General features: G+C 49.4%; 1 protein-coding gene across 1 annotated transcript; it reads left to right on the top strand.

Annotated features, from left to right (window-relative positions):
* Window positions 1-1,484: 1,484 nt before the first annotated feature.
* On the top strand, window positions 1,485-27,134 carry LOC121438220. Its single transcript, XM_041638398.1, is given in 11 exon segments — window positions 1,485-1,807; window positions 22,087-22,175; window positions 22,956-23,071; window positions 23,595-23,832; window positions 24,315-24,454; window positions 25,030-25,067; window positions 25,345-25,489; window positions 25,700-25,873; window positions 26,806-26,874; window positions 26,876-26,945; window positions 27,067-27,134. Coding segments are annotated over 11 exon segments (1,470 nt in total).
* Window positions 27,135-27,795: the final 661 nt, after the last annotated feature.

The following is a 27,795-nucleotide window of genomic DNA, read 5'->3' as shown; positions in this document are numbered from 1 at the left end:
CCTCCCCCAACCCCTCTGAAGTCCTGCTGTGAATTCCTTTCTCTCCTGTGTTTCAGAGTTCAGGGCAAATTTGAGCTCTTCGCACGCATCCGGAGTACGGGAAGTAGCCACCCTCCATCTCATTTCTTCCCACCAGTCACCCCAGGAGGTGGCTACTCATTAGCCCCATTTGACAGATGAAGCTGGGGGCGAAGGACCTTTATCAGGACCTGTGACAGAGCGACTTTGCTCCTCTCTGCAGCCCTGCATGAGTTCCAAAGGAAAGAGAGGGTTTGTACTTTCTCCCAGCTGCTCCAACGGAGGCGCAGGGAAGGATGCCACTGCTCTCGGAGTCCTTTTGGCTTTGTAACCACTCCCATTTACTGTGGACCAGGGAAGCCGCCTGTCCGTCCCCTGACCTGTAAAAGTGAAGACAACAATAGTGGTTCCCCGATTCTGTGTCATAATGGGGATGAATTGAGACACATTTGTCTGAGGATAGAAAGACCACTTATCATTTGACCGCTTGCTGCTCTCCCAGAGGACCTGAGTTCAATTCCCCACACCCACAATGGGCAGTTCATAAATGCCTCTAACTCCAGGGCCAGGGGATCAGGTGCCCTCTTCTGGCCGCCTTAGGCAACTGCATTGCGAACCCACACCGACACATAGCACACATAATTAGAAATAAAATAAATTTTTAACAAGAAAGATTTGTCTGTGTGACCCTGGGCTTGATGACCCACATTAGTCCGCTACAGTCGGAGCCTAGGAAACCAGAGCAACCGAGGTGATTCCTGTCGCACCTGGGAGGGTCTTGAATCTCTCCAGGTAGATGAGCTCAGTCCAAGTCCTCAGATCTCCCATCAGGCCTGGAGTCACTCTGTAAAATGATTTGTGAAGTGACAAGCAAAAATATATTACCAATTTAAGAGTGTGATTTGCCTGCAACTTTTTAATCCTCCGGCTGTTGTTGAATAGATTAAAGTGTCTGCTTTGATCCATGCATTTAGATGGAAACATAAATATAGCCATCACTTATTCTCCCAGCCGCAGGGATGGGTGTCGCACTGTGTCACACAGGCTTCCGACCCCGCCAGGGTAAGGCAAGAGAATGACCTTTTTGCCATTTAAATCCCTCTTCGTTTCAGCCCTACTTTTCAGCTCCTGCCCCGGTCCATCAGCAACCTCCTAATTCGATCACCGCTCACAGTGGGAAGCGGTCACCAGTAAAAGGTCCCACGCACTGGCGGGCAGCAGCGGCCGCCCAGTGGCCTGGTGCTACGTACTTCCCCTGGCTCGCTAGAGCCCTGCAAAAATAAATCTCCGGAGAAATAGATTTTGAAGAGGAATTCAGTACATAGATCTTCTGTCAGCGGAGCAGACTCTGGCTCAGCCGTTTTTCAGGCTCGCTGCGTATCTAGAAATACATCTATTTTTACATGGCTCTCTAGCGAGAGTTCCTCTTGCCCGGAGGGGTAGGAGGACATGAAGGGAGTCAGAGGATGGGAGAAGCGAGGGCTGTGGGGACCTGGTGGAGAGGAACAGGGAGGCGACTGTGCAGAGTCCTGGCCTTCTCGGTGTTTCTGCACATCCCGGCTCCCATCAGCAGAGCCCGATCCAGCCTCATCACCACGCGGACTGTGTGCGTACCCTCGACCCACCGAACCCATCTTAGTAACAGGCCTGGTCTCCTCGGACGAAACCATACACGACTGCAGACTGGCGAGCGCACAAAGAGCTTCAGCGCCGCCTGGGGCTCGCTGTTTGTTCTCGACTTGCAGCCGCTGCGAACAGCAGGAGCCACGGGCCAGATGGCTGGAGGGAGGTGCGAGCCATCGCGCTGGCAGGCAATTAGGCCTCAAACAATGGCCCGTGAAATGTCAGAAGTGTCGGGGAAAGGCTGTGGTGGAACAGCGGGGTGACCACGAGAGGATGGGGCCGAGAGCACTGGAGACAATTCCTGCCTGCTCCCACAGGCGTCTCTGGCAGAGTTAACACCCAATGATCCGTTTTCCCAGCGCCCACTCAGATTCCTGTCAGTATAAGGGAAAGGCTAAGAGAGAGGGTAGCGTGAAAACGGCAAACCCCAGGTGTAGAATGCTTGCACCAGATAAAACCAGATATGGTGACGAACACCTGTGATCCCAGCACTTAAAGAAATGGAGGGAGGAGAATCAGGAGTTTAAGGAGAATCAGGAGTTTAATCCTTGGCTACCCATCTGGTGAGTTCAAAGCCAGCCTGAGATACAAGAGACTTCAAAAAAGGAGGGTGGGAGAGAGGAAGGGAGCAAGGAGGGGATTGAAAGAGAGAAACAAAGCAAGGAGAGAGGAGAGCCGGAGAGGAGTGAGGACTGCCCTCCTGGTGGCTACCAGCTACCATGGCAGCCCCACAACCCCTAGACGCTGGGGTTAAAGAGAGGCGACGAGATGGCAACACCCACCCCCTTGGCCACCACAACTAAGAATTATGTAGAGTAATTAATCAAGAGCTAATGAGAAATGTGTTTTCTCTCCCGGCCTAGCCCCGCGCCGTATTCTTATTAGCTGAGGTTATTACAATAGTAATCATGCGTGCTCCAGGCGCAAATTGGGTTTTTTGCTCCACTGCCACCAATTTAGAAAACCATTAATGGCAAGATAAGGCCCCGGTGGCTCGCACCGGGCCAGCCTGTGAACCCGCCGCTGACTCTCGGCTCACACACCTACACACCCATGGTCCAGGGGGCGCTCTCCCAGGCACCGGGCTCTTCTGGGAGGACTGAGAGAAAAAAAAAAAAAAAGGCTAAACATTAGGGAAGAGACACTGGGCCTGGGCACCTTAGATATTTCTCAAACAAGAGCCCTCCGTAGACTAGGACGGGACAACCTCGTGGAACAAAACATTAGACCAAGTTTGCCACTAGAGCCCAGAGCATCCTAATGTGCCCTTGAGTTCTTCCCTTCCATACAGCCTGCTAGAGAAGCTCCGGTGAATCCACGCCTCGCAGCTCCCTTGCGGGAGGTTGCAATCCGACACTAGCCCTGGAAGAAGTTGTCACTAGTGAGAAGATTGGTGAGTTCAGTGTTTTGTTTTGGTTTTTCATAATTTAAAAAAATGCACATTGTTTGCTTATTCATGTGTATGTGCCACAGCACACACATGGAGGACAGAGAACGACTCAATTCTCTCCTTCCACCATGTGGGGCCCAGGTAGAACTCAAGTTGTCAGGCTTTGGAGGCAAAAGTCATGGGCTTGGCAGCAAGGACCTTTACGTGCTGAGCCCTCTCCATAGCCCTGGTGATGGAAGTTTTCATAAAGATAAACACATGCCATTTTTGATGATGATCTCAATCCCAAAGTTGTTTCCCAGTGTGTGTGTGTGTGTGTGTGTGTGTAAACTTACATTTCTTCATATCTTTTCAAGTATACAAGATGGGTTCAGGCAAAGTTGGAGGTGAGCTGGTCCTCTAACTGGGAGGAGCAGAAATAAACCAGAAGGGCAGATAGCAGGCTGGGCTCCCTGCATGGCTCTATCTTATATTACATTTGGGCTTCCTTCCCTCCTTGGGTGGAACCTTAGGAGAAATGAACCCAGGCCACCCCTGAAAGCTACTCAGGGCTTAAGCCCACTGGGGCAAGACTGTGTTCCCCTCAGCAGGAGATGCCCCAGTTCTGTCCTTTGGCATGAGTTCTCTAAAGCCCATGATGGTGGGTGAAGACACAGGTCAGCGAGGCTAGATTATGGTGTCACTCCTGTAGCCAAATAACTGCGTCCTTTAGTCAGTCCTGTGAGAGTAAAGAGCCCAACTACAAAAGAGAAGTAAAGGCTTCTAGGCAGAGACAGGCATGGTGGTATAAGCCTGTAATCCCAGCACTTAGGAGTGTGACCACAAATGTGAGGCCAGCCTGGAAACCCTAGCAAGGCCATGCCAATAAAATAAGTAAATAAAATTAAATTAAAATGCCGGTCCTTTATGGGCCTCAAAGGGTGGGGTGGGATTCAGAGCCACCAGAAGGCATTAAGGATCATTTTACCTGAATGGGGAGGTGGCTCGGCTGGTAAGGTGCTTGCTACACAAGTGCCAGGGCCTGGGTTCCACCCCCAGCTCCCCTGACCGATCAGACATGGTGATCCATGCCTTTAATCCCAGCAGTTGGGAAGCAGAGGTAGGAGAAGCTCTGTGAATCCAAGGCCACCCTGGAGTACAGAGAAAGTTCTAGGACAGCTAGGACTACATAGAAGACCCTGTTTTAAAAAGAAAAGAAGCCAAGTACAGCAACACACCTGTAAGTCCAGCAGCTGGAGAGATGGAGAGAGGAGGGGCTCTGGGGTGTGCTGGCCAGCCGCGCCTTAAGTGGTGAGCTCCGGGTTCAGCGAGCAAGCCTGTCTCAGAAAATAAGGTGGAGAACAGTTGAGGAAGCAATGAGACACAGGCCTCTGGCTACATGTGCACACACTTGTGCAAGTGCTCACCAAGAGAAAAGAAGAGATCACTGTGTCCATAAGCATCCGCCTCCCAGGATTCCCACAGGAAGCTCTGTCCACTAACTCTGGCAGAGAGGTGTGGTGGCAAGCGCTCAGCATCCTCACTAGCGGGGCAGGGCCTCAGGGTAGGCCTCTCTACAAGATCCACACACAGGCAAATTCCCCACCCGCTTCAGGCTCTTATGCACTGAAAACCAAGCACTAATCCGGAAGGTTCCTGTAGCCGTGGCACTGAGAGTAAAGTTAGTGGGCAGCAATTTCTCTACAGAGAAATTTCTTATTTGGGGTCCTAAAACCTTACGGGAACCCAATCACTGTGGCTCACATACATCTCTAGAACAGGGAGTTTTGGGCAAAATGACCCCCTGTTGTCCTCTCCCCCTTCCCATTGCAGGCAACCCCACAGGTCACCCAATGAACACCCCCCTTAGGAATGCTAGTTTGGCCCTTAGATTCTTTTTAACTATAAATATAAATTGCTACAGATCCTTACTTATTTTTCTTTTTTTCTATGTGTACTTGTTTGTGTATATGTGGGGGGGAACACTCATGCATGCCTGTGGAGGGCACACACATTGCGTTCTGATGATAGTTCTCACGAGTTACTCCTCTCCTGCCCCCTTGTGGGATCCTGGATCAAACTCATCTGTCAGGTCTGTTTGGAAGTGTCTCTATCTGCCATCTGCCAGGGCCCCTATCAGCCCCTTTATTCCTTTTCAACATGTGTGTTGAAAGTGTCCCTGGTTCTACATGGAGGTATATAGCAGACAGATTCTTATTCTTAAAAAATATCCTTGGGGTCCCCCTGCCCCGCAGCAAACTCTGGCGGGTCCCAGCAGTGCCGGGCGCCGGCTCTCTAGGGTCAGGCACCCGAGCAAGCGGCTACAGCTTCTCACCAGCGGGAGGGCAGGCACACGGCGGGTCAGACATATAAACACAGAAAATAGCCACAAATGTTTATTAAAGAGGGGGGGAGACAGAGAGAGAGAGAGAGAGAGAGAGAGAGAGAGAGAGAGAGAGAGAGAGGAGAAAGAAAGGAAGGGAGAGAGAGGCAGAGCCCCGTGTGTGGAAACAGGAAGAGAGGGAATGGTGGGCGAGGTCAGAGGTTAAAAGGAGTGGGAGTGGCCAGGGCAGGGACCAAAAGAATAACACAGATACTGTTAGGAAACAACAACAATCTGAGCAGGAACTTACATGACCCTAAACAGTTAGGGTTAAATCCTGCCCCCTTTTTTTTTGGGGGGGGGGGGTTGGTTATTTCTATCATTCACTATTATTTAGTTGCTTGAATCCATTGTCCACAAAAATTCCCCCAAATAAATATTCCACTTCATCCAGTATTATAAAAGATTGAGTGACGCAGACCTGAGTTCGAAGTCCGTTTACTTCTCATTGGCTGCTTGGTTGGGGACTTTTTACGGCTTTTTTTAATGAATGTATATTGATTTTTATTTATGCATATATGTATATGTGTATGCTCACATGCATGCAGGTGTCCACTGGGGCCAGAAGAGGGTATAAGATCCCCTGGAGAGACTGGAGAGATGGCTCAGAAGTTAAGAGCACTGGCTGCTCTTCCAGAGGTCCTGAGTTCAATTCCCAGCAAATTGTGTATGGTGGCTCACAACCATCTATAGTGAGATCTGGTGCCCTCTTCTGGTATGCAGGTAGAATACTGTACACATAATAAATAAACAAATAAATAAATAAATAAATTCTTAAAGAAAAAAAAGATCCCCTGGAATCACAAGTGGTTGTGAGCCACTTAATGTGGGTGCTAGATGTGGGTGCTAGAAACGAAACTCAGGTTCTCTGGAAATGGCAAGCACTCTTAATCACTGAGCCATCTCTCCAACCTGTATGTTTGGGTTTGAGAAAAAGCATGTACTCCTCATAGCCTCCATTTTCCTTCATCTGTAAGATGGGACTGCACCTCCACGTCCTTTGAGAGATTGTTCATGAACATCAAGGAGACCCAAATACACATCCTTGTGTCTTTTAATAAATATGAGCACCCACTAAGTATCAGGCTCTATCTGAGATGTATGCTGAAACGGCTTAACTAAGGATGCCCGCGAGACCAACAGGTGTGATACAAAAGAGAATTAGTCAACCGAGCAGTGGTGGCGCACACCTTTAATCCCAGCACCAGAGAGGCAGAGGCAGGTGGATCTCTGTGAGTTCAAGGCCAGCCTGGTCTTCGGAGCAAGTTCCAGGACAGCTAGGGCTACACAGAGAGACCCTGTCTCAAAAACCAAAAGAAGGAGAGAGAGAAAGTACTAAACCTGGATGGAGGTGGGCGGTCCTTGGACTTCCCACAGGTCAGGGAACCCTGATTGCTCTTCGAGCTGATGACGGAGGGGGACTTGATTGGGGGAGGGGGAGGGAAATGGGAGGCGGTGGCAGGGAGGAGGCAGAAATCCTTAATAAATAAATAAATTAAAAAAAAAAAGAACTAGTCCTTTGTCACAGGAGAGGTGTGAAGATCATGAGAGTGTGTGCCAGGCGGGAAAGATTCTGGGCCTAAGGTTGTCTGTCAGTGCTGTGGAGCATGGAGCCGACTGGTGGAGGAAATGGCTGTCCGAGGTGAAGGCTGAGTGTCTCCTGCGCGGCATGGCCCAAACAGAAGTCTGGAGATGAGAATGCTAAGGATAGGAAGCTGCCTCCCTGGATCTAGGAAATACAGAGCTGGCAGGGTCTCCCATCTCAGCCATCTGCCTTGTCTTCCTCTACCATAGCTCCGCCTCCTCCTCCACTCCCATGCTATCTGGACCCAGGCGGAGGATGGCACAGGAGAGGAGACACCTGGACATCCTTAGGCCTAGCATACCCTTAACAAGAGCACCGCACACTGTTCCCCTCCTCCCCACCTCCTTTGCTGGGCTAAGGTTCAATGGCGCTAATTAGCGGCAATCAATCCAGCTCCCCCCAGCCCCACCCCTCCACCAGACCCGGACTCAGAGGCTTCCTTTCCCTCCTGCCGAGAAGGCACAGCTGTGCTGCAGGCAGGGGGCAGAGGGTGGAGCAGGCTGAGGTAGACAATAGGGAGGGGGTGGAGGTGTTGGACTCAATATTGAGTTATGAATTCAACAAGCAGGAGGTCTCTCCAGCTCCCATTTTGGCTGAGCATCTGAGACGACATGAATTTCTAGCATGAAGGTGCTGCTTGCCTTTCACGTGGGGTGCCCATTAGTTTAGTCTTCAGATAGCCATCACATGCTTGTCATCCTGTGTGTGACAAGTCTCCCTTGGTCATCTCCAAAACCCACTCGGGAAGGCATGTGTCAGCCTTGTCAACGCCACGCATCCTCAGCATCTCACGCAGGGCCCAGCAGAGAGATAGCATTCAGCGAATAGTCACAGGGTGGGTGGTGTGGAGAGACAGATGAGTAGTGGGGTCAACGGGCGGGTGGAAGGGCAGAAAATGGGTTATCCTATTTTACAGTCAAGAAACTGAGGTAAGCCAGGCATAATGACTGACACCTGCAATTCCAACGCTTGGGTGGCCAAGGCGGGAGAATTAATGTGGATTTGAGGCCCGTCCGGGCTCCAGAGACTCTGTCTCAAAGTGAAAAATTAAAATGTAAAGAAAGAAGGGAAGGAGGAAGGGAGTGAGAGAGGTGAGAAGGGAGGGAGCCAGAGAAGAGATACAAAGGAAAAGAAAAGAAACTGAGGCAAAGAGAAAACATGACTCAGCCCAGACTAGCCAGACACCTAGAGGCAGGTCAGGAACAAGTCTTAGTTTACTCACCCCCCCCCCCCCAGCATGTGCCTGAATACCCAGATCAGCTCTCCTCATTGGCTTCTTGGCTCAGAAACCAAGTTTCTTCCAACTTAGCTCTCATCAAAACTATGGAGTCTCCGGAACCGGCGATCATGAACGTGAGGTACGGCAGCCCTTTCTAGAGGACAGTGGCCTCCCAGAAGGAGCCCCACCACGAGGTGATTGCAAAGACTTGGAAATACCCAGGTGGACATTAGCAATCTCAGCCTCTCCCTTCAGAGTGTACCTGCCTCCCCACTCTGTTGGCTTGTCCATCAGGAGGTAGTGCTCCCCTTCCCTTCTCTGCATTCCCAGAAGCCTGGCCCCCATCTCTTCCATCTCGGGCTCCTATTAGCATGAACCAATGACACAACCCCCATCTCTCTGGATAAGTGAGATGATGAGTCCCCTGTGTTTGCGTCTCCTCTGGAACCTGAGGCCTCAGCTTCAGCAGGGACACCAGCCCTGTTCTTGCACAATCCCATCTGGCAGAGTCCTCACATGCCTGCCTCTCCCACCTAAGAGGTCAGAGTTCCTCTTGAACTCCTGGTTCTGTCCCTAAACTATGCCTCACACCAAGTCAAAGTCCCCGTGCCTTCCACTGGCCCTCATTAAGCAGCAACCTGCTCGCCCTGGGACCTAGGCTCCGTCCTCAGTTCTTGGGTCATGCTCTCCTCAGGTAAGTTAGTCATTGCCTTGTGGAGCCTGACCAAACATTTGGCTTGCCAGACCTGGAGTTCCTTCTTTCCCTCTGGCCTTTCTAAGGCTTCTGGTTGCCCAGACCAGGATGGAATCCTTTTGTCTCCAGTCCAAAAGTCCTAAGTGGGACTTAGTACAGTTTTGGGGTTTCAAGAACTCGGGCACATTTGATAGAAAACAGTCCATTGCTAGCAGTAATTTTGTTGCCCCCTGCCGCCACACACACACACACACACACACAACACATTACCGCTACCTGCGTGGAGCCCCCACCCCACCTTCCACCCTGGATCACATGACCTTTACCCCTGAAGTCACCTCAACACTGCAGACTTTCGGTTCCTTTCCCCTGACCCTCACCTCAGATTCATCCTTCCATCAAGGGCTGAACCTGATACTAGGACCTGCCCTCTTCCCAGCCTGTCTCCTCCTACACAGAGCCAGAGGCTTGAGGTCAGGAGGGCTTGTCAAGTATCCTTGATGACCCCTGGACACTACACACAGTAGATGTTGTCAAGGCTATGACCAGTGAGAGATCAGTGGGTCTGTAGTCCTAGAAGGCAGAACTGGGGACCTAAGAAGTGGGTTCCCATGGAATCCTGCTAGCATATTTTTATTTACTTATTATGTATGTGGTGTTCAGCCTGCATGTATGCCTACAGGCCAGAAATGGGAGCCAGATTTCATCACAGATGATTGAGAGCCACCATGTGGCTGCTCGGAATTGAACTCAGGACCTCTGGAAGAGTAGTAAATGCTCTTAACCACTGAGCCATCTCTCCAGTCACAACCCATCCTAGTAGCATCTTAAAGGACCCCAAAGAGTCCTTTTGATTCTTCCCATTATACAGGAGAGACCACTGAAGCCCAGGCTCAACACCTGTCTGTCACTGGGCAACTGGTCAGTCAAGGAAAAGAATGAGATAAAACTCAAAGGCCTTAGCCTCTTGGGTTGGTTCAAGGGCTTGCAATACCTGCTTCCCCTTGTGACTTCATCAGCTCTGTCTGAAGTCAGCCTCCACATCCTGCTCCAGCTGTGGCCAAAAGACAGATAGAGCTGCCCACCAGCAGATACATACATACCTATGGTACCAAGTCTCCGGTTTTTCCCAAGGGTGCCAACAGGGCTCCTGGCAGAAGAAGGGGGAAGGAAGCCCGGAAGCTACAGCCTGTGCATGCAAATGAGGCAGCTGCATAATTAATTAACATCGAACAGTTTCATTAGGAGACAGAGCTTTGCGGCTGTTTGTCTTCAAGGGATAAAAAAAAGTGCAAGAGCAGGAAGGGTTCAGGGAATGGGAGGGAGTAAGAACTGTTCAAGCCTAACTCTGAAGCTAGAAGTGCCGCTCACCCCTGCTGCTGGGGACAAGGCTAGGAGAGCTTGCCTGGGGTGGCTTCGGTCCCCAAATCTTAGAATGGGTTTTCCCGGAGATCTTCTTCACAGAGATGTTGGGCCCTTGATTGCCAGGTGAATTGCTCAAGCTACCTCTGCCAGTTGCTTTGGTAGGGGAGGGGAGGGGCACCCAGAGAGCAGAGTGAGAGAGCCTCCTAGAGCAGAGAGTTCTAGTGTCTACCTGAGCCTTTGGCTTCCTGGAGGGACGGGTCAGTCCCCTCCATAGCCCTGAGAGCAGAGCAGAAGCCTTGATTCCAGAATGGTCTCTAAGCACTGTGGGACAGAGAAGGACGCTAGGGAAACAAAACCAAACCAGATGCTACCTCTCCTGCCCCCTTGTCCCTGCCTCAATGTCTATTGTTTTTTTTTTTTTTTTTTGTAAAACTGGGGAGGAAAGCAGGAGGTTGGACAGCTCCTCGCTAAGCCTTCTGGAAGCCTCCATGGGTACCAGCCATGGGGTGTGCCTCCCCTCAAGTCCATCCTACCTCTTCCCCCGATGATGTGATAAACACCAACCAAAACCAGCTGGCAGGGAGCAGGTTTTGGCTTAAACTCCTACTTCAGTCCATCAGTCAGAGAAGCTGGTGCAGGAACTCAAAGCAGATACCTGGAAGCAGGAACTGATGCAGAGGCCATGGAAAAACACTCTCAGTGGCTTGCTCCCCCATGACTTGCTCTGTTTGCTTTCTTGTAACCCCAAGAACACAAGTAGACAGAGAGAAAGGGACCCTCACTAGGGCTGAGGTTATCAGGAACCAACACAGGTACGTCCTATCAGGAAGACACCTGAACAGGTGAATAGTGTGGAGCTCTCCATTGTCCCAGAAGCTGAAGCAGCTCAAAGGACCCAGGTGCCTCTAGACTTCTGTGGCCCATCAGCGTGTCCTTCACATGGCCTCACATCCCAGGCTCAGGCAGCATCTCCCCTCTAGCAGGAACCACGCACACAACAGACGCAGCTCTGCCAGAACCAGAGCCCCTTCTCCAAACGTTTTGACCTTTGTGTTCCAGTGTTCCTGGGATGGCCAGAGAAGACCCACTCCAGTTAACATAGTTATTACCAGTTGATTACCAGAGGTAACCTTGCAATTGAAATAGAGCAACAGGTACATGGACATTTTTGGCCTCCCTTTTTGCATCCCATCCCTGGGGGACAGAGGAAACAGGATTCCTGACTACTTACATGGCCCTGCTCCAATCAGGTTTTTGTTCTCCACATGCCCCCCCCCCACACACACACGTGTCTTGGGGGATATTTGAGACTAAACCAAACCCAAGGAGCAAGCTGCCCACAGTCCCACAGATACTACAGAGAAGTTCAGCGACAGTGGAAGACATATTTATTTTGTGTTCAAAGTATGTAACGGGGAGAGGCATAAATTCCGGGCCTCATACCACCTATTTTATGGATTTTTACTTCACTGTAGTGTTATTCCACAATTAAGCTTCGCTAACATATGTCAACTTGTGAATTTTTAGCCCAAGTTCACTGCCACCAGAGAGACACCGTGGTCAGGGTTTACGTTTCTTCCCAGTTCACCTCCCTCGCCCCCCCCCCCCTGACTAAGGAGAAGTTGGAGCACTGAGAGGGTGTGGAAGTGAGACCTTACCCTTAGCTGCCATGGTAACCCAGCACCCACCACTCCTGAGGAGACTATACCAGCTGTCATCTCTCCTTTTCCCTTTAATGTCACCTCCTGGGCAGAAGTCCAGTGTCACCCTGCACCCTCACGTACACGTCACTGAGATACCAGATTCTGCCTTCCTTCCTGTCCTCTCTCCTTCGATGGTCACAGCTTGGGTCTTTCTTGCAGACGGCTATGACAGCCTCTGGGCAGGGACCCCACCTCCCACTTCACCCATCTTCACAGTGAGGCTGATAGGAGCTTTCTAAAACAATTCTAATCATTCCTTTCCCCAATGTGAAGTCCTTTCTTTTCTGCTCAGGTCGCTCAGCATAGGACCAGACTCTCCCAGGTTAAAGCATCAGCCCTGTTACCCCCCAGCGGAGCCTTCTCCAGCCCCTTGACCATCTCCAGACTTCTTTATTCTTCCACCCCTGGGCCCCAACGTGTGCCGTTCCTTCCTCTCTTTCCCAGTGCTCTCAAGGTACTGGACACCATCTACAGTTTGCACCCCTAGCACTTAGTGCAGAGAAGTGAGACCTGCTTAGCAAACAAATGGATAAAAATGAGGAAAGGGAAGTGGGAAAAAGCCCATGAACTTACAGAATCTTCTTCATTGTATGTATTTATCTGTGGTGTTTCAGTTCAAACGGAGGGCCTTGCACAGGCTAGGCAAATCCCTGGGTTGTCTCCCCAGCCCAAATCTTGTATAAAGGAACAAACCCAAAGCGGTGAGGCAGCTCAACCTAGGTCTCTCAGAGATTGTCCCAAATCCTGTCACCCTTGGGTGGCTCAGAAAAGCCCAGGAAGATGCAGGACAGAAGTCAAGAACAGACTGAGAAGCCAGGATGAGTCAGAGATGGGGGTTTGATGTCAGCAGCTGTTCACACAGACCCACCCCCATCTGCCAGAAGTCAGGGAACCAGACCCTGGCAGCAGGAACCTGTGGCTGGCAGGTAAATGTTTTCAATAAGAATATGTCGGCGGGACTGGTAGGGTGGCTCGGACAGCAGAGAGCTTGTCTTGTAAACACAAAGACCTGAGTTCAATCCCCGGAATCGAAATCACTAAGCAAGGGTGGTGGTGGTGTGTGTGTGTGTGTGTGTGTGTAAAACCCCAGTGCAAGAGACAGCAAAAGGAGAGTCTTCGGCTTGGCTGGCCAGTCTGTCAAGCTTAACTGTAAATTCCAGGTCAATGAAAGACGCCATCTCAAAGGAGGTGAACTTTTCTGAGGTGACACCAAGATTGTCCTCCAGCCTCCACACACATGCATCCATGTGCAGACATGTACACACACACACACACACACACACACACACACACACACACAAACACACACACACTTGGGGATGCCCTATGACTCTTCACAGGAAGTAGCTGTTAGCTGGACTAGAATAGCCCCACCATTCCTAAGTTGCTAAGCCGAGGAGTCTCTTAACTTTGGCTCCCGCCCCAGACCTGAGGGTGAAAAGGACAGGTGGAGGTGGTTAGGGATGGAGAAAAGCGGCAGGCTTGCTTAGCCCAGTGTCTGCCCTTCATGGTGGCTGGTCTCTCTTCCTCTCCCTGCTCAGCTGGCTCCAGTGGGGACCCCAGAGCAATGAGGAGGAACTGGAGAGGGAACTAGGAACCAGAAGACAGCTGGGGTACTGGCCACATACTCCCCAACCCTGGCAACACAAACCCCATCATTGGGTGCTAATTAAATCCCCCTAATGAGGAAGAACGGATGCAGGAGCCGGTTCCTCCATGGCCTCCCCGGCCCACCGCCCTCGCTTCTCCATCGGACTTATCGCTCGTCACAGGATGTTTACAATAATTTTTAATTTGTGCAATTATTAATCACTTTTCTATCTGCCTCATTTGCATAATAATTAGTCATCTCACTGTTTGGCATGCCTGTGAATGACAGTGTTTTAAATTGAATTAAGATTTTAATATTCTATTTTCCTGCTTTCTTCCCCTCCACACGCTAATCAAAGTCAGATTTGGCAGCCGGAGGGAGGGTATAGAGGAGGTTGGCAGGCGCTGGACTTGGCCCCGTTCTGTGCTCCTGAGAACCGTGCTGGGACCAGGGCCTGTGGAGAAGGCAATAAGCAATCACCCTCATCCAAACCTGACGCTGAAGGGGTTAACCCAGCCGTGGCTAATTGAGAGGAGGTAATGAGTGAGGAGTGGGCAGGGACAACAGGGAGGGAGGAGGGTCACAAGGTCTCAGCGGCACCGGAGATCAAGAAAACTGCTTTCATTTATTTTCCTTTTCCAAACAGGCAGCTTTTTGTACGGGAACATTAGAGGGGACATGATCGGCCAGCCATTGATCCCCAGTTAGTCTAGGTTAACTTTGATGGTTACAAATCCTGCAGCAACCTAAGACCCCGTCACAGCGTTTTCTTCAACGTACAAGGCAATTCTCCCGTTCTTCTCCCCGCTTCTCCACACACCAACAGGTCCTCTGCCCAAGCTGGGTGTCTCATGAATGAGTAACAGGGAGTGAGGGATTTCCACTGACAGGGATCAGCAGGCGGGCCACACGTCCCCTAAGTTAGGGGCAGCCTCAGGGGTACAGATCCCTTTGTGATCCTAAGTCCTTCTTCTAATCACGCCCGGAATTCAGCCTCACCCTGGAGGAGGGCCTGCTCCATCCCTGCCTCCCTTTGGAACTGCTGGATTGCCTCTCACGTTGTCATGGTGATCCCTATGGCTACCCGGGCTACCCATTGCTGCTCCAGAATTCTCTACTTGAGCAGGGCAGCTCTCCCCCCAGCCTATTTAGAACACCTCCCTTTTTTACTACGGTGTGCCTGAGATCTGCAAAACCCAATGCTGGCCTGTCCACACAGGTGAGTCCGGGCAGAAAGCGGCTCCCTGAACGGGTTCTGGGCAAACAATACAAAGTCAGGCCATCTGTCACAGCCAAAAGACTGGAAACCACACTCCAACTCAGCCCCCAAGCTTCCCCCGGACACACACGGAACAAGGTCTTTCAACCCTGCACACGGGTACCAAGAGAGGGTAAAGTTCCAAAAAAAGGGGAAGAAGAAAAGAGGGTCTTTCCAGAAGGAGGAGTAGGCAAGAAGAAAGCGGTCTGGCCATTTGCTGGCACCCTTCTCCTCCAAGTGGCTCTGAAGTCCCTACCTTCAGTCAATGGCTCAGGTCAGGCAGAAGGGCAGCCATTTTTGGCTCCCCTTGGGCTCAGGAGGCTCCTGAGCACACTTGCCCTCCTACTAGTTCCTACTAATCCACCAGGAAGGTGCCAGCCTCAGAGCTGGTCAGTCTAGGAGCCCACCCACCTGGTGTCTACCCAGAGGGATAGCAACAAGAACCGTCAGGATTTAGGAAAGACACAGCCCAGTCCAGGACTGGCAGAAAGTTATGAAAAGCCAGGCCTGGGGCTGTGAACTGTGTCCCCTGGCCAAACCAGGTGAAGCACTCAGTCACATAGCCCCAGACAGAGTAAGAATAGCAGGCACAGGTAAGCCGGCACATCACTCGATACCTCAGCACCAAGTGAAGCCCAGACTTGTATGTAGTAGACTCTAACCAGTAGAGCCCTGTTTCTGTACCTTCACACCCTGGAAAAAGAAGCATTTAGAAGGAGCAAGGCCCATAGCTAGTGTTGCAGCAGCCTCTGCTGGCCACCTCTGCCTTCCACACCACACCTAGATGCAGTGGCCAGGAGCCTGCCATCCATTATGTTTGAGGTGGTCTTGCTGACATAATTATTATATTAATATACTGTGCACTCACTCTCAGAAATATCTGTGTTCACACATGATTCAGTAACCTTTAGTCACAGCCAAGTTCCAGGTACCAGAGAGCCTTCAAGAACCTAGAGAGATAGGTGGAACTTTAAGATCTCTGACCCGAGAGGTAGAGCATCTCTCTCATCAGCAACACAGGAGTAACTAGTTCAGAGTCCTCTATCCTGGGTCAGGGCTACGGCTTCTTGACAGCCCCACCCTGAAGAAGCAGCAATGCAGATGTGTGTTGAGTAGAAGGGAGAAGGGCCTGAGAGAGTAAAAGGCGCGAGACTGATGCAGCCAAAGGAAGCGCCCAAGGGTGTGACATGCTATTGATGCATGTGTCCAGCAGATGGCAACACGGAGCAGCCTGCATCAGCCCATCCAAGGGACTGCCTGAGCCAGCATCTGGCTTCAGGCCTCCTGCAGAGCTTTTCCTTTGATTTGGTTCTTGGTCCACTTTCCCCCACCTGAGTCCTTAGGCTACACTATAAATCACTAAAGAAGACCTTTCACAAGCCCCAAGCCTTCCCTCCCCAAGAAGGTGGAAGAACGGCCAGGTCTGTTAGGTCCAAGGCAGCAGGATTCCTGGAGCCCTGTCTGGCACCAGTGCCTGGGTGACCGAAGGCTCCCAGGGAACCCTTTCTCCCTCACCCACCTGTCAGGGATTCTGAGTACAGAAGTATAGACCGGTGTGATTTGGGGGAATGTCTCCACGTTCTGTCATTCGGGAAAGAATCCCGCAAATTAGCGGCATGATAACAAACAATATCCACTTGACGTGAAGGATCGCAGTGTTTGAGGAACAGCAACCACAGAGAGAAGAGAGAACCTGGGCTGCCTCAGGCAGGTTTCCCTGCACTGCACCTTCTTCTGAGCACAGTCCCCCAGTGGCCAGACTAGGGGAAGTCCCAGAAGGCACACCCTGCCTACACAAGCCTATGACTCCAGCCTGCGTGGCTGTCCTAGTGCCCAGTGCCAGACCACCTAGCTCACTACCCTTCCAAGATTCCCTAGGCGCGTGGCTGGAGGGGAAAAAATGGAGTCTTATGTTCCCCAGGCAGGAGAGGATTCTTAAGAAAATAAATAATAAAGATCTCTCCAAATCCCCGGAAGATTTGATACCTTAAAACACGGTCAATCCACATTTGTGCTTCATTCATGAATCAGCCACTAAGTCTGCAAGCTCACACATGCTGGTTAGTTGGTTTTGAAAAAGGGTTCTTGCTTTATTCTAAAGGTTGGTCTCAAATTCACAATGTTAACCCCAGCTGGCCTCAAGCTCCTACTGATCCTCCTGCCTCGGCCTCCTAAGTTGCAGAGATTACAAACATAGGCCACCACACCCAGGCTGCAAGCTTGCTCTTGCCCAGTTCTTACCTACGAAGAAATCTTACCCTAGCCTCCAGTTGAATTCGACAAAATATTTATTAAATGTCTTGTACAGGCCGGGCTTTGTGCTGGCGGCTGGGGATTGTGGCCTCTATCTTTAATAAACTCTTAAGTCCAGCAGGCAGAGGAAAACATGGAGTTCAGTGTACTACAGAGACCTCTGCTAGAGTCGGGCATGTAGCTCATCATGCGACATCATGAGACTGAGCCCCTGCTGCCACCATGTCAGCAACAAGGGACCAGGAGACTCTCCAGGAAGGAAATGACATTTGAGCAGGACGGGTCCAGGAAGGAGGAGGAGGAGGGACGGGGAAAGTAGATCCAGGAAGTGATGCTCAGCCATGGCATGCAGTCCAGGGGTGTCAGGAGGAGGTGGGGAAGCCAGGAGGCTGTGAAGGCTCTAGAGAGAAGGCTGAGGACACTGGATGTGTCCTGTACACATCCGGCTTCATCCGGAATCTGTTGTCACAGGACAGTCCTGACCTCCGCCATCCCTGTCAGAATCAGCAATCATGCTTCTTCCCCATGAAAAGCCAGACTCCCTGCCTCTGGGCCTGGCGAAGCCACTCCATAAATGTCTGCTTGGAAAATTCAGTATGCTAATGAGGCAGTTATCTGACCCACGGCACACAGGCCCATCAGTTAGCCTGGCTAACTGGATCTCCTCTAAGGAGCTGCAGAGCAAAGCTCTGAATGCACTCTGGCCTCGCCCACGTCCCCGCCCCACCCCGGAGTTCCCACCCAGCTGATTATGAACCCAAGGACCTCATAATCCTGTATCGGCGTAAATAAATGCAATGCAGATAATAAAGAATATTTACCATTTTAATGAAAAATTTACAGAACCGAAGTTCCAGCGTAGTACAGGAGGTAGGAAGGAAAAAAGGGCCAAGCCGCTCTCCGCGCGCCCATTTATTGGCAGGCATTCGCCCGAGGCCAACCCCGCCCCCTAAAGGGGCTGTCTTAACCCTACATCTCCCCCTTTTGTCTAAATAAGACAGAACTAAACCAAATATAACTATAAACAATAATAACAAATGATAAATATAACAAACAATATTGAGAACAAAAGTTTTGCTAGAGAGTAACTACAATTAAATAATCTTCAACTCCATCAAAGATCTGAGAAGGGAGTAAATATTACTTAACAAATGAGAGATATCCAAAATGTGCAACAAATGACTGAGACAACTGACTACATGGGCAATCACCCAAAATCTCGTTTGCAATGTTGAGTCAACCAACTTTGGCTAAGGCCTAACATAACTGACATACCATTATCAAATGCAAGGAACTTTCTTAGAATTATCCTACCCTGTCTTGGCAAGATAAGACAATCCTGTTTCATATCTTAGTCAGTAGTTGAGGTATGGGTTTTTCTTAACCCAAAGGCCAGTTTTGCCAAGAAGACAAGCTCCCAGTGGAGTGTCTTTGGTGCTCAACGTTCTCTCGGGAGTAGAGTGGTGTTGCCAGGAGTAATTGTGTCTCAATGGCACAAAATTCTAGGTTAGATTAAAGGCCATTTTCTACAGCTCTTCAAAGAGGCTGAAGATTATACTATCTATACTAAAAATAATCTCTATGTATCTAAAAGACTTGAATAACCTAAAAATAATATGACAAACATATAATTCTCAATACCTATCTAATTTGAAAACTAAGAGAATAAACAACTGTGCAATATATGAAGACAATGATCTTCACCTGTAAACAATGTCATTACATATCAAAATGTAAACAATGTTATTACATAAATAGTACCAGAGGTAGAAATGTACATTGTGATATGATAGATGTATCCATACAATATAAGCATACTCTTATACAAAAATAGAGGTAGGAACACTCACATTCAATATTCAATATATCAATATACAAGAAACAGTACCAATATAATTTTTTAAAAACAGTAAGTCACAAATACCAATCATCCCATAAAACCAATTAACCCCCTCTTTTTTTTTTGAATATACCCCTAATTCCATACAATATCTCCCCATCCCCTCAACCCTAAACCAACCACTAAAAGATGTCCCTAACCCTGTGGGCAAACTCTGTTGGGAGAGGGGACGTCGTCCTCTTAGATTGCTTCTAGCTGACATGGGGGCGACGTTCTTCTTAGGGGCCCCTGTGAAAGCAAATGATGGTAAAATTCCCAAATTAACCTTTGAGTTAAGAAAATTATAAGTAGTCTCTGAGTGTTTTGAGAAGGTCCAGCCAGAGTGTTGTCAAAAGTGTGCATCATTCGAAATTGTCTCTTGTCCCCAAATAGGATAAATGTTGCCTTCAGAGTCCCGTGAAGCTCAGGAAAGGCCTGATCAGGCAGTAGATCCTGTATCGGGAACACCACAAATCCTTTAGGTGGAACTGGGTGGCAGAGCCCCTCTGCAGCCCTGGCATGCTGGGTATTGCCTATTGCCCCAAGTGGCTGCTTGAATAGTGCCTTTGTTGCACTTTTTCTTTAATTTACAAGGAGACTTTCCAAACTGTGACTCAGAAGCTGAGCGCTGGCCAGGCGCAGTGGCTCCTGCCTGTAATCTTAGCATGTGGTAGGGAAGCAAGAGGATCAGGGATTCAAGGGCATTCTTGGCTATATGGCAAGTTCAAGGCCAGGTGAAGGCCCCTGTTGTCAAGCCTGAAAACCTGAATTCCATACCTGGGACCCACATGGTGGAGACATAGAACTGATTCTCATAAGATGTCCTCTGACCACACATATTCGCATAGTGTCTGCTTACACACACACACACACACACACACACACACACACACACACCATAAATTTTGTTTTAAAAACACTGATTAAGGGGGCTGGAGAGCTCAGAGGTTAAGAGTATTGCCTGCTCTTCCAAAGGTCCTGAGTTCAATTCCCAGCAACCACATGGTGTCTCACAACCATCTGTAATGGGGTCTGGTGCCCTCTTCTGGCCTTCAGGCATACACACAGACAGAATATTGTATACATAATAAATAAATAAATAAATAAATAAATACTTTAAAAAAAACACTGCTTAAATTAGGAGCAGGGGTTAGGAAACAGAGCCACGTGCCTTTAATCCCAGCACTGGGGAGGCAGAAGGCAAGCAGATCTTTGTGTGTTCAAGGACAGCCTGGTCTACAGAGCAAGTTCCAAGACAGTTGGGGCTACACAGAGAGACCCTGTTCTCTGGGGGGAAAAAAACAATAATATATATATATATATATATATATATATATATATATATATATCCAAATTAGGGGCAGGCAATATAACCCAGCAGGTAAAGTATTTGCTGCAAAGGACTGACAAGCAGAGTTTGATCTCTGGAGCCCACATAATGGTGGAAAAAGAAAACAAACCCAACACAACTGTACTCAGACCTCCATACGTGTCTTGGCATGCATGTTCCATATCACACACACATGCACAATAATGATAAATAAAATTTAAATCTTAAAAATATTGACTAAACTCTGCCACAGTGGGAGGTTTCACAGAACATACTCTGATCAAGGCCCTCTGAGCTTGCAGCCATGCTGGTTCACAATGGAGTCACAAAAGCCTTAGCTCAGCTAGAATACCCTACTGAAAAAGAGACCATTTTATAAGCCTTGGGATGGATAATTCAGACAAATGGTGAAGCCACGGGGAAAGACAATTGAAAATGGCTAGTGTTGCTCCAGAATGAAATATACATCTGTCCCACAAGGGATGACAGAGTGGAGAGTGTTCAGATGTGGGGGGCGGCCCTGGGGGCAGTGTGGGGTCTCACGGCTGTAGGCCCTCTCCAGCTCTGCATCTACGAGTAATGTCATTACCTCTGTGATCCCGTGCACCAGAGGGGGACACGTGGAGCCCGAAAGGAAGAAGAAACGCTTTAATGGATGGAAAAGGCAGCATGAACAGGAGTCTAGAGTCATCTTCCAGCTTCAAGGTTCCAATTTGTGACTGCAGGTTCTGAAAAGGAGCCAGCTGCTGGCAGACCTGCACAGCTGGCAGAATGCAGCTCAATCCTCTGTCTCGGGACACCTGGTAGGTGTGCAAGGTGGAGTGGAAACGAGGACAGGAAGGGCATCTGAGGGGTCAGGGTTTAAATATGCTGTACATCCTTCCCCCCAAACACACACTGGACAATCACACACATGCATGCGTATTTCACAACCTATGCACACAGGCTCACAACCACACATGTGCACTGAGCAGACACATGCACACATATGCATACATACTTCACTTCAACAGCTGGACTTGAGGTTAGTAACAGAGACAAAGACCTGGCAACTTTAAAGCCTGATTATTCCCACAACTACCCATTCCCCTAGATGCTGGTGGCAACAGTCTATTATTGGGGACGTAGCTGCCTCCTGCTCCTCTCCATGGCCTACACATCTAGAGAAGGTTCATGGTAGCCTAAGACACTAACCTCAGAGCAAATGCCATTGTGTCATTCAGGAGCTGGGGAACAGAGGACAGCCATCACGTATGCTCTGTGACTGTGGGTAGCTGCCTCTGACCATCTCTACCTGACGCCCACCTCTTCAACCCTTCTTTAGTCCCAAAGTCTCTTTTCTCCCACTGTATGCTTTCCTCCCTTCAATGCTAGCAGAGAAGGACACAGGTTTTTGCCCTGGTCCCATAGACCTCTCATTACTAGGCCCCTACTCCAACTGCAGCTGCCCATACCCTGGCAAGTAAGCACCTAAAGCATCCAACTCGGTCTGGAGGATATTCTCACACTTGCCCTTCCTGCCTACTCCACTTGATACCCACCAGTCAAATGCCCCTTTCTTTCCCAGCTAAAAGTTGTCTGTCTTTTGCCAGGCTCCCTTGACCCTCAGACACCTGGCCTTCCTCTTGGTCTGATACCTGACCACAAAAATCAGCTCACAGACCCATCTTTCCTTTTTGTTCCTCTGGAGCTAGAATGCCCTTGTCAAGGTCCCGGAATATAGATTTGCAACTATGATGAGAGCAAGGAACATCATCCCTGATGTGGCTCCTCTAGTTATCATGTTTCTAGACACTCTCCTTTCTCTGCCCCTTAGGAGACATGGACACCACGGTGCCTGCCCCACACCCATTGAAAGGGATCCTCACTTCACTCGCCAGGACCCTACTGTCAACCGTTTTTACTGTAAGCCACCCATTCTCAACAGCCACAGTATTCAAAGCCAAAAGAAAGAACCAAAATAATCCTGGAATATTTAAGAACAACTGCTTTTGCAGTTTGGGGTGTAGCTCAGTTTTTAGAGTCATTTCCTAGCGCGCACAACGCACTGGGTTACATTTACTGATTAAATGGGGTGTGGGGGTGCATGCCTGTAATCCCACCACTTGGGAGATAGAACCTGAAAGATCAGAAACTCAAGGCTGTCTTTTGCTATGTAAGGAATTCTTGACTAACCTGAGCTGCATACGGCTCTCTCAAAAGAAAATGAGAAAGGGAAGGAGGGAAGGAGGGAGGGAGGGAAGGAAGGAGGGAAGGAGGGAGGGAGGGAGGGAAGGAGGGAGGGAGGAAGGGAGGGGAGAAGGAAGGGTGGGGAGAGAAAGGAAGCAGGGAGGGAGGGAGGGATGGAGGGAGGGAGGGAGGGAGGGATGGATGGGGATAGAGGATGGAAGGGAGGGAGGGAAGAATGGAAGGAGGAAGGCAGCAGGGATGGACAGATGGGGGATAGAGGGGGGAAGGAAGGAAGATTGCCTTTGCCGTGTGCCCCTACATGCAGACAGCCATCTCCATTCCACTCTAACCCTTCCCCTCAACTTCTTACACTGAACAGACTCCAATAAATTACTATTGGGACCCATCTGAACATAATGCCCATGCCTTGTTCTCCCCTTGCTGAGTGATGGGTAGCAGAAAGCTGCCCACAGGTAGGAGGGCTAAGCTGGTCCTTAGTTCTTCTCCCCACTCTAGGTACTCTCTCTCTTGGGAACAGAAGATCCTACCTGCTTGACAACTCTTCCAATTCCACCCTGCAAGAGTCCCTGGCTGCCCCCATGGGACTGGAGGATAGTGCCCCTAGTGTTCAGGTAAAGTTAATGACTCCAATCAAGCCCCAACTCATGTCACCAATGCAGCATCGTCTAAAAAGATCACAACCATTTAAAAGGACTATGATGCACTTACTACATGCTAAGCACGAGACTAAGTCCTTAGTTCAGATCTTCTCAGGAACCCAGAAAGGGGACTATTTGCAGGTAAGAACATTGCAGCTCAGACAAGTAATTTAAAAAAAAAAAAAGTATTTATTATATATACAGTATTCAGCCTGCATGTATGCCCTCAGGCCAGAAGAGGGCACCAGATCTCATTACAGGTGGTTGTAAGTCACCATGTGGGTGCTGGGAATTGAATTCAGGACCTCTGGAAGAACAGTCAGTGCTCTTAATAACCACTGTGCCATCTCTCCAGCACCCAGACAAGTAACTTTCTAGTTGACACTGACAAATGTTTACTCTAGGAAACTAAGATCACCCCACCCCCCACACACACATACTCTCTTTCCTCTACTTAACCCCAGCAATGACCCCTCTGACCAAGTAAACTTCCCAGCAGAGAAATCAGCAGCCTGGGGTTGACCTCCAGAGCCTAGAAGGGGAGGAAATCGCGCCAACAGATGTTAAATACCGCCTTCAGCTGCTCGAGGAGGTTCCACTGCAGAGAAAGAGCTCGAATGGACACAGCCAGCACCAGTCAGAATGGAATCCGTTCAGCAAATCCCACAGAGAATGGCTCAAGCCCTGGAAGATGGAGGACGTGCCACACCACAGGGGCGAGCCCTTCCATGCAAGTGAGAATTAATGGGGGGGGGGGTTAAGAAGGAGTGGAGGATGACGTTGAACATAAAGCAAAATTTGAACCCCCGTTCTCAAACACCTTGTTGAGTCCTATCCCGGCCCCCAGACTGATCTCAGTGGAATACAGTACAAGGCAAAGGCTTGGTTCAGCAGTAGCCCTTCAGGCATTGTCTAGCTCTGGAAGGTGTCACACCACTTACCACAGCACAGCCTTCCCTCCTCCCTCTTCCCTCCTCCCTACTTTGGCTGGGCCTGATGACCGTCCTGCAGGCCAGGCTTTCAAAGCAAAGGAATGGACAGAGGCTGGGAGGTAGCTTAGTCCCCAGCGTGCCTGTCTTACAGGCACAAAGCCCTGGGTTTGAGATCCATTATTGCATGGTGCAGGCACGGTGATACATACCCCATCACTTGCAAGGTAGAAGCAAGAAGATCAGAAGTTCGAGGCCATCCTCAGCTCCCTATGTAATCCTTCCAGGTCACATTCAGGGCAGAAGAACAGCACCAAGAGGATATCAGAGCCACAAGGGGTATGTCAGCCAGGACCAGAATAACATCCAAGTTCCAATGTGGAGTCAAGTCCTCTCACTTTGTCTAGACAAGAGCAGTCAGGGGAATGTATGAGTATCTAGAACTAAGAGCAATCCTCCAGTGGGGCAGTATGGGTGGGAGAAAGGCAGGGAGGGGCCTGTTTCCCAAGGGTCCGGTAATATTAGAAGTGCACTATTTGTCACCTCAGAAAAACAGTTGTCAAGCTACAGAGCAAAGGGCTCAGTCTTCAGAAATCTTGGAATTCCCTCTAGCTCAGCTTTAACTTAGACCTTTGACTTCACCTGAGATTTGAACAAGGGCAAACTGGTATGGGAGCGAGGGTCCTAAATTCAGGGTCAGCCCCATCCCCTGTGTATTCACGGGAGACATAAAGTCCCCACTGCAAACTAGGAAGACCCAGGCTTCCCAGTCTCACTGGAGTACAGAGCATCTTTGTCCTGGCCTCTGTCCCCAGACAGCCTTTTAATGCATCCCTACCCAGTTAGGAAGCCCAGCTTGAGCCCAGAGACACCACTGTGTGCTTTACAGATGATGTGTTCCTCAGAGCGACCCGTGCATCAGTCTAGTTACACAAAGAGCTATATACCCCACCAGCAAACACACGTCCAAGCTCTCTCAACCCCGAACCCCCATTCTCTAAGCTGCCTGCAGTCCCTAGCTGCCTGCTAGGCAGTGTTTCGTATGCTCCAGGTGTCCCATCCTGTGGCGGCAGGTGTCTCATTTTCTCTGCTAAGACATAGCATGATAACAGAGATGTGGAGAAGAAACTTCTTTCCAGAGAAGCAATAAAGAAGTTTTCATTTGCAAGGACCCGAAAATATATTGTTTCATTTAGGCAAACCCACAAATGAAAGGCCAAGAGGCAAGCCCAGACTACAGGGCCCTTCTGTTCAGGTCATCTGAGTTGGCTCAAAGGGAGAGGTGACCACCACTAGAATCTTTTGTTCCCTATGCAGCCAATCCGCACAACATGTGTCAAGGGAAATGGCACCCGGCTGGCCCACGACCCACGCACATAAGGATCTAAGCCAGACAAAGCCAGGGATAGCGAGTATGGGGACAAAGAGCACTGCCAAGTTTGATGAAGCCACAACATCCAGGGTAAAGTGCCCAAGCTTCCCTGTCAAGAGGTAACCAGGCCTGGGGTGGCAGAGGGCTTCCTCAACATCCATGAAACCCCAACTCTGATTACCAGCACAGTATAAACGGGGCATAGTGTGGCACTCAGCACTTGGAAGGTGCGAACAGGAGGGTGGGAAGTTCAAGGTCATTCTTGGCTAGTCTTAAAGCTGTTCTGTCTTTCTTTCCCAGGTGTCCTGTCTGCCACCTCTCAAGCTCCTGTCAAGAAGAGTCAAGAGCAAGTGGCCCCCACACACACCTGGAATCTTCCAAGGCAAATTCCAAGCTGAACTGACTGGCAAGCACTTCTTCCAGGACTGGAGGGCTCAGCCCCAAGGGCACTATGGAAACAACGAAAAACCCCTGGTAGGAAGCTGGGGCTGTGGTGGCACATACCTTTAATCCCAGCACTTGGGAAGCAGAGGCAGGAGGATCTCTGTGAGTTTGAGGTCAGCCTGGTCTACAAGAGCTAGTTCTAGAACAGGCTCTAAAACTACAGTGAAACCCTGTCTCCAAAAAAAAAAAAGAAAAAGAAAAAAGAAAGAAAGAAAGAAAGAAAGAAAAGAAAAGAAAAAAAGAAAGGAAAAGAAAAACCCCTGGTAGGAACTATACAGCAGTTTATTTAAAAAAAAAATCAAAGACCAAAAAACCCTTTTTTATATTATTATATTTTCTGTGTATGGGTGTTTTGCCTGCTTGCACATCTGTACACCACAAATGTGCCTGGTGCCTGTGGAGGCCAGAAAAGGGCATCAGATCCAAGAAACATTTGTGAGCTGGCAGCTCCTAACCACTGAGTTGCCTCTCCAGCCCCACCACCAGGCTTGGTAGTGGATGACTTTACCCTCTCAGCTAGTATCTCATTTGCCTTCAGAGAGATTTTGAACAAGAGTATTTCCCAGTCCTGCTTACTAAGTACTAATGATCCTGTTTTTATATGTTATTATGATTATGATTATTACATGCCTGTGTGTATGTCTGGATGTGAGTATGTACATTTGAATGCAGGTGACCTCAGAAGCGAGAAATGTCTGAGCCCCAGGAGTTGAAGTTACCGATGGTTATGTAAGCTATTCAGCTTGGGTGCTAGGAACCAAACTCAAGTCCTCCACAAAAGCAGTACCTGCTCTTAACCACTAAGCCATCTCTCCAGCCCCTAGAGATTCCATTTTCACCTAAGGCAGAACAAAAGCATGCTCCTTGTGATTCCTTAACTGACAAATTGTGACATGCAGAGGGCGGGACTTAGTCCTCTTTCAGCTGACTGCTCTGTCCCCTCCCATGTGCTGGGTTTGCAGGTGGCATTTGAGGATCAAGACCACACCAGGCTCACCTACATGCCCTTGTATACTGGAAGAGTGAAGTTGTATAAGAACAAGAGCAATAGCATCAAACACAAGACCAACACTTTCTCAACTGAGCAGGAGAAATCGATCAGGTATAAGGGTGAGACCAGTCCTTCCCAGGCACAGTACCTAAGTCTGTACTGGCAACCAAGGACTAAGTCAGGTAGGACTCAGCCCTAGCTTGGACCCATAATCTCCCTGCCTGCTTTCCAGGTCAGCGCCAGAATTTTGGCCTCAAAAAAAGAACATCTGGAGAAAGAGACTGCCTGAATAACTTCTGAGGAAATACCATAGAAGCTGTGCCTGTAAATCCCAGCAGTCAGCTGAGACAAGATTGCTGTAAGTTCCAGGCCAGCTTGGGCTGTAGTGTGAGACCCTGTCATACATGTGTCCCAGGCGTGATGGCACATAACAGCACGTGGGAGGTGGAGGCAGAAAGATCCCTGTACTACTTAAGGAGTTTGAGGATAGACTGGGCTACATGAAACCCTGAATTTAAAAAAAAAAGAAAGAAAGAAAAGAAAAACAAGCAAGCAAACAAAAACCCCCAAAGATCTCTGAACCACCTTCCTCATCCTAGACTCAGCTCTTAGACCAGTTGCCACCATTCTTAACACCATCCACGTGATGTCTCGTGATGGCAGCAGGGCACGGGTGAGTCATGTCTTGGGAAGGAATGCTGTCCCATATGTCTCAGAAGGGCAAGCGTGTTCCAGAAGACCTGAGAGGGAAGGTCAGTAATTTCTCTAATCAATGAGGCAATGGCAAAGCACCCAGGCTTCTCAAGAATGCACCACCGATGAATTATATTCTGCTCAAGCCACCTGAGGGGCTGCTCCCGGTCTTTCTTTTTAAAGTGAGGTAGACTGCACACACTGTAAGAGTAACCCTTTTAACATGTACAATTCTGTGGTTTCCTGTGTTGTTCATTGATTAGATCAG

This window comes from Microtus oregoni, unplaced genomic scaffold (assembly GCF_018167655.1).
Source record: "Microtus oregoni isolate MIOR12 unplaced genomic scaffold, Mior012 000055F_ref0000237, whole genome shotgun sequence".
In the NCBI taxonomy this organism is placed as follows: Eukaryota; Metazoa; Chordata; class Mammalia; order Rodentia; family Cricetidae; genus Microtus; species Microtus oregoni.
This window is presented reverse-complemented; position numbering and strand designations above follow the sequence as displayed.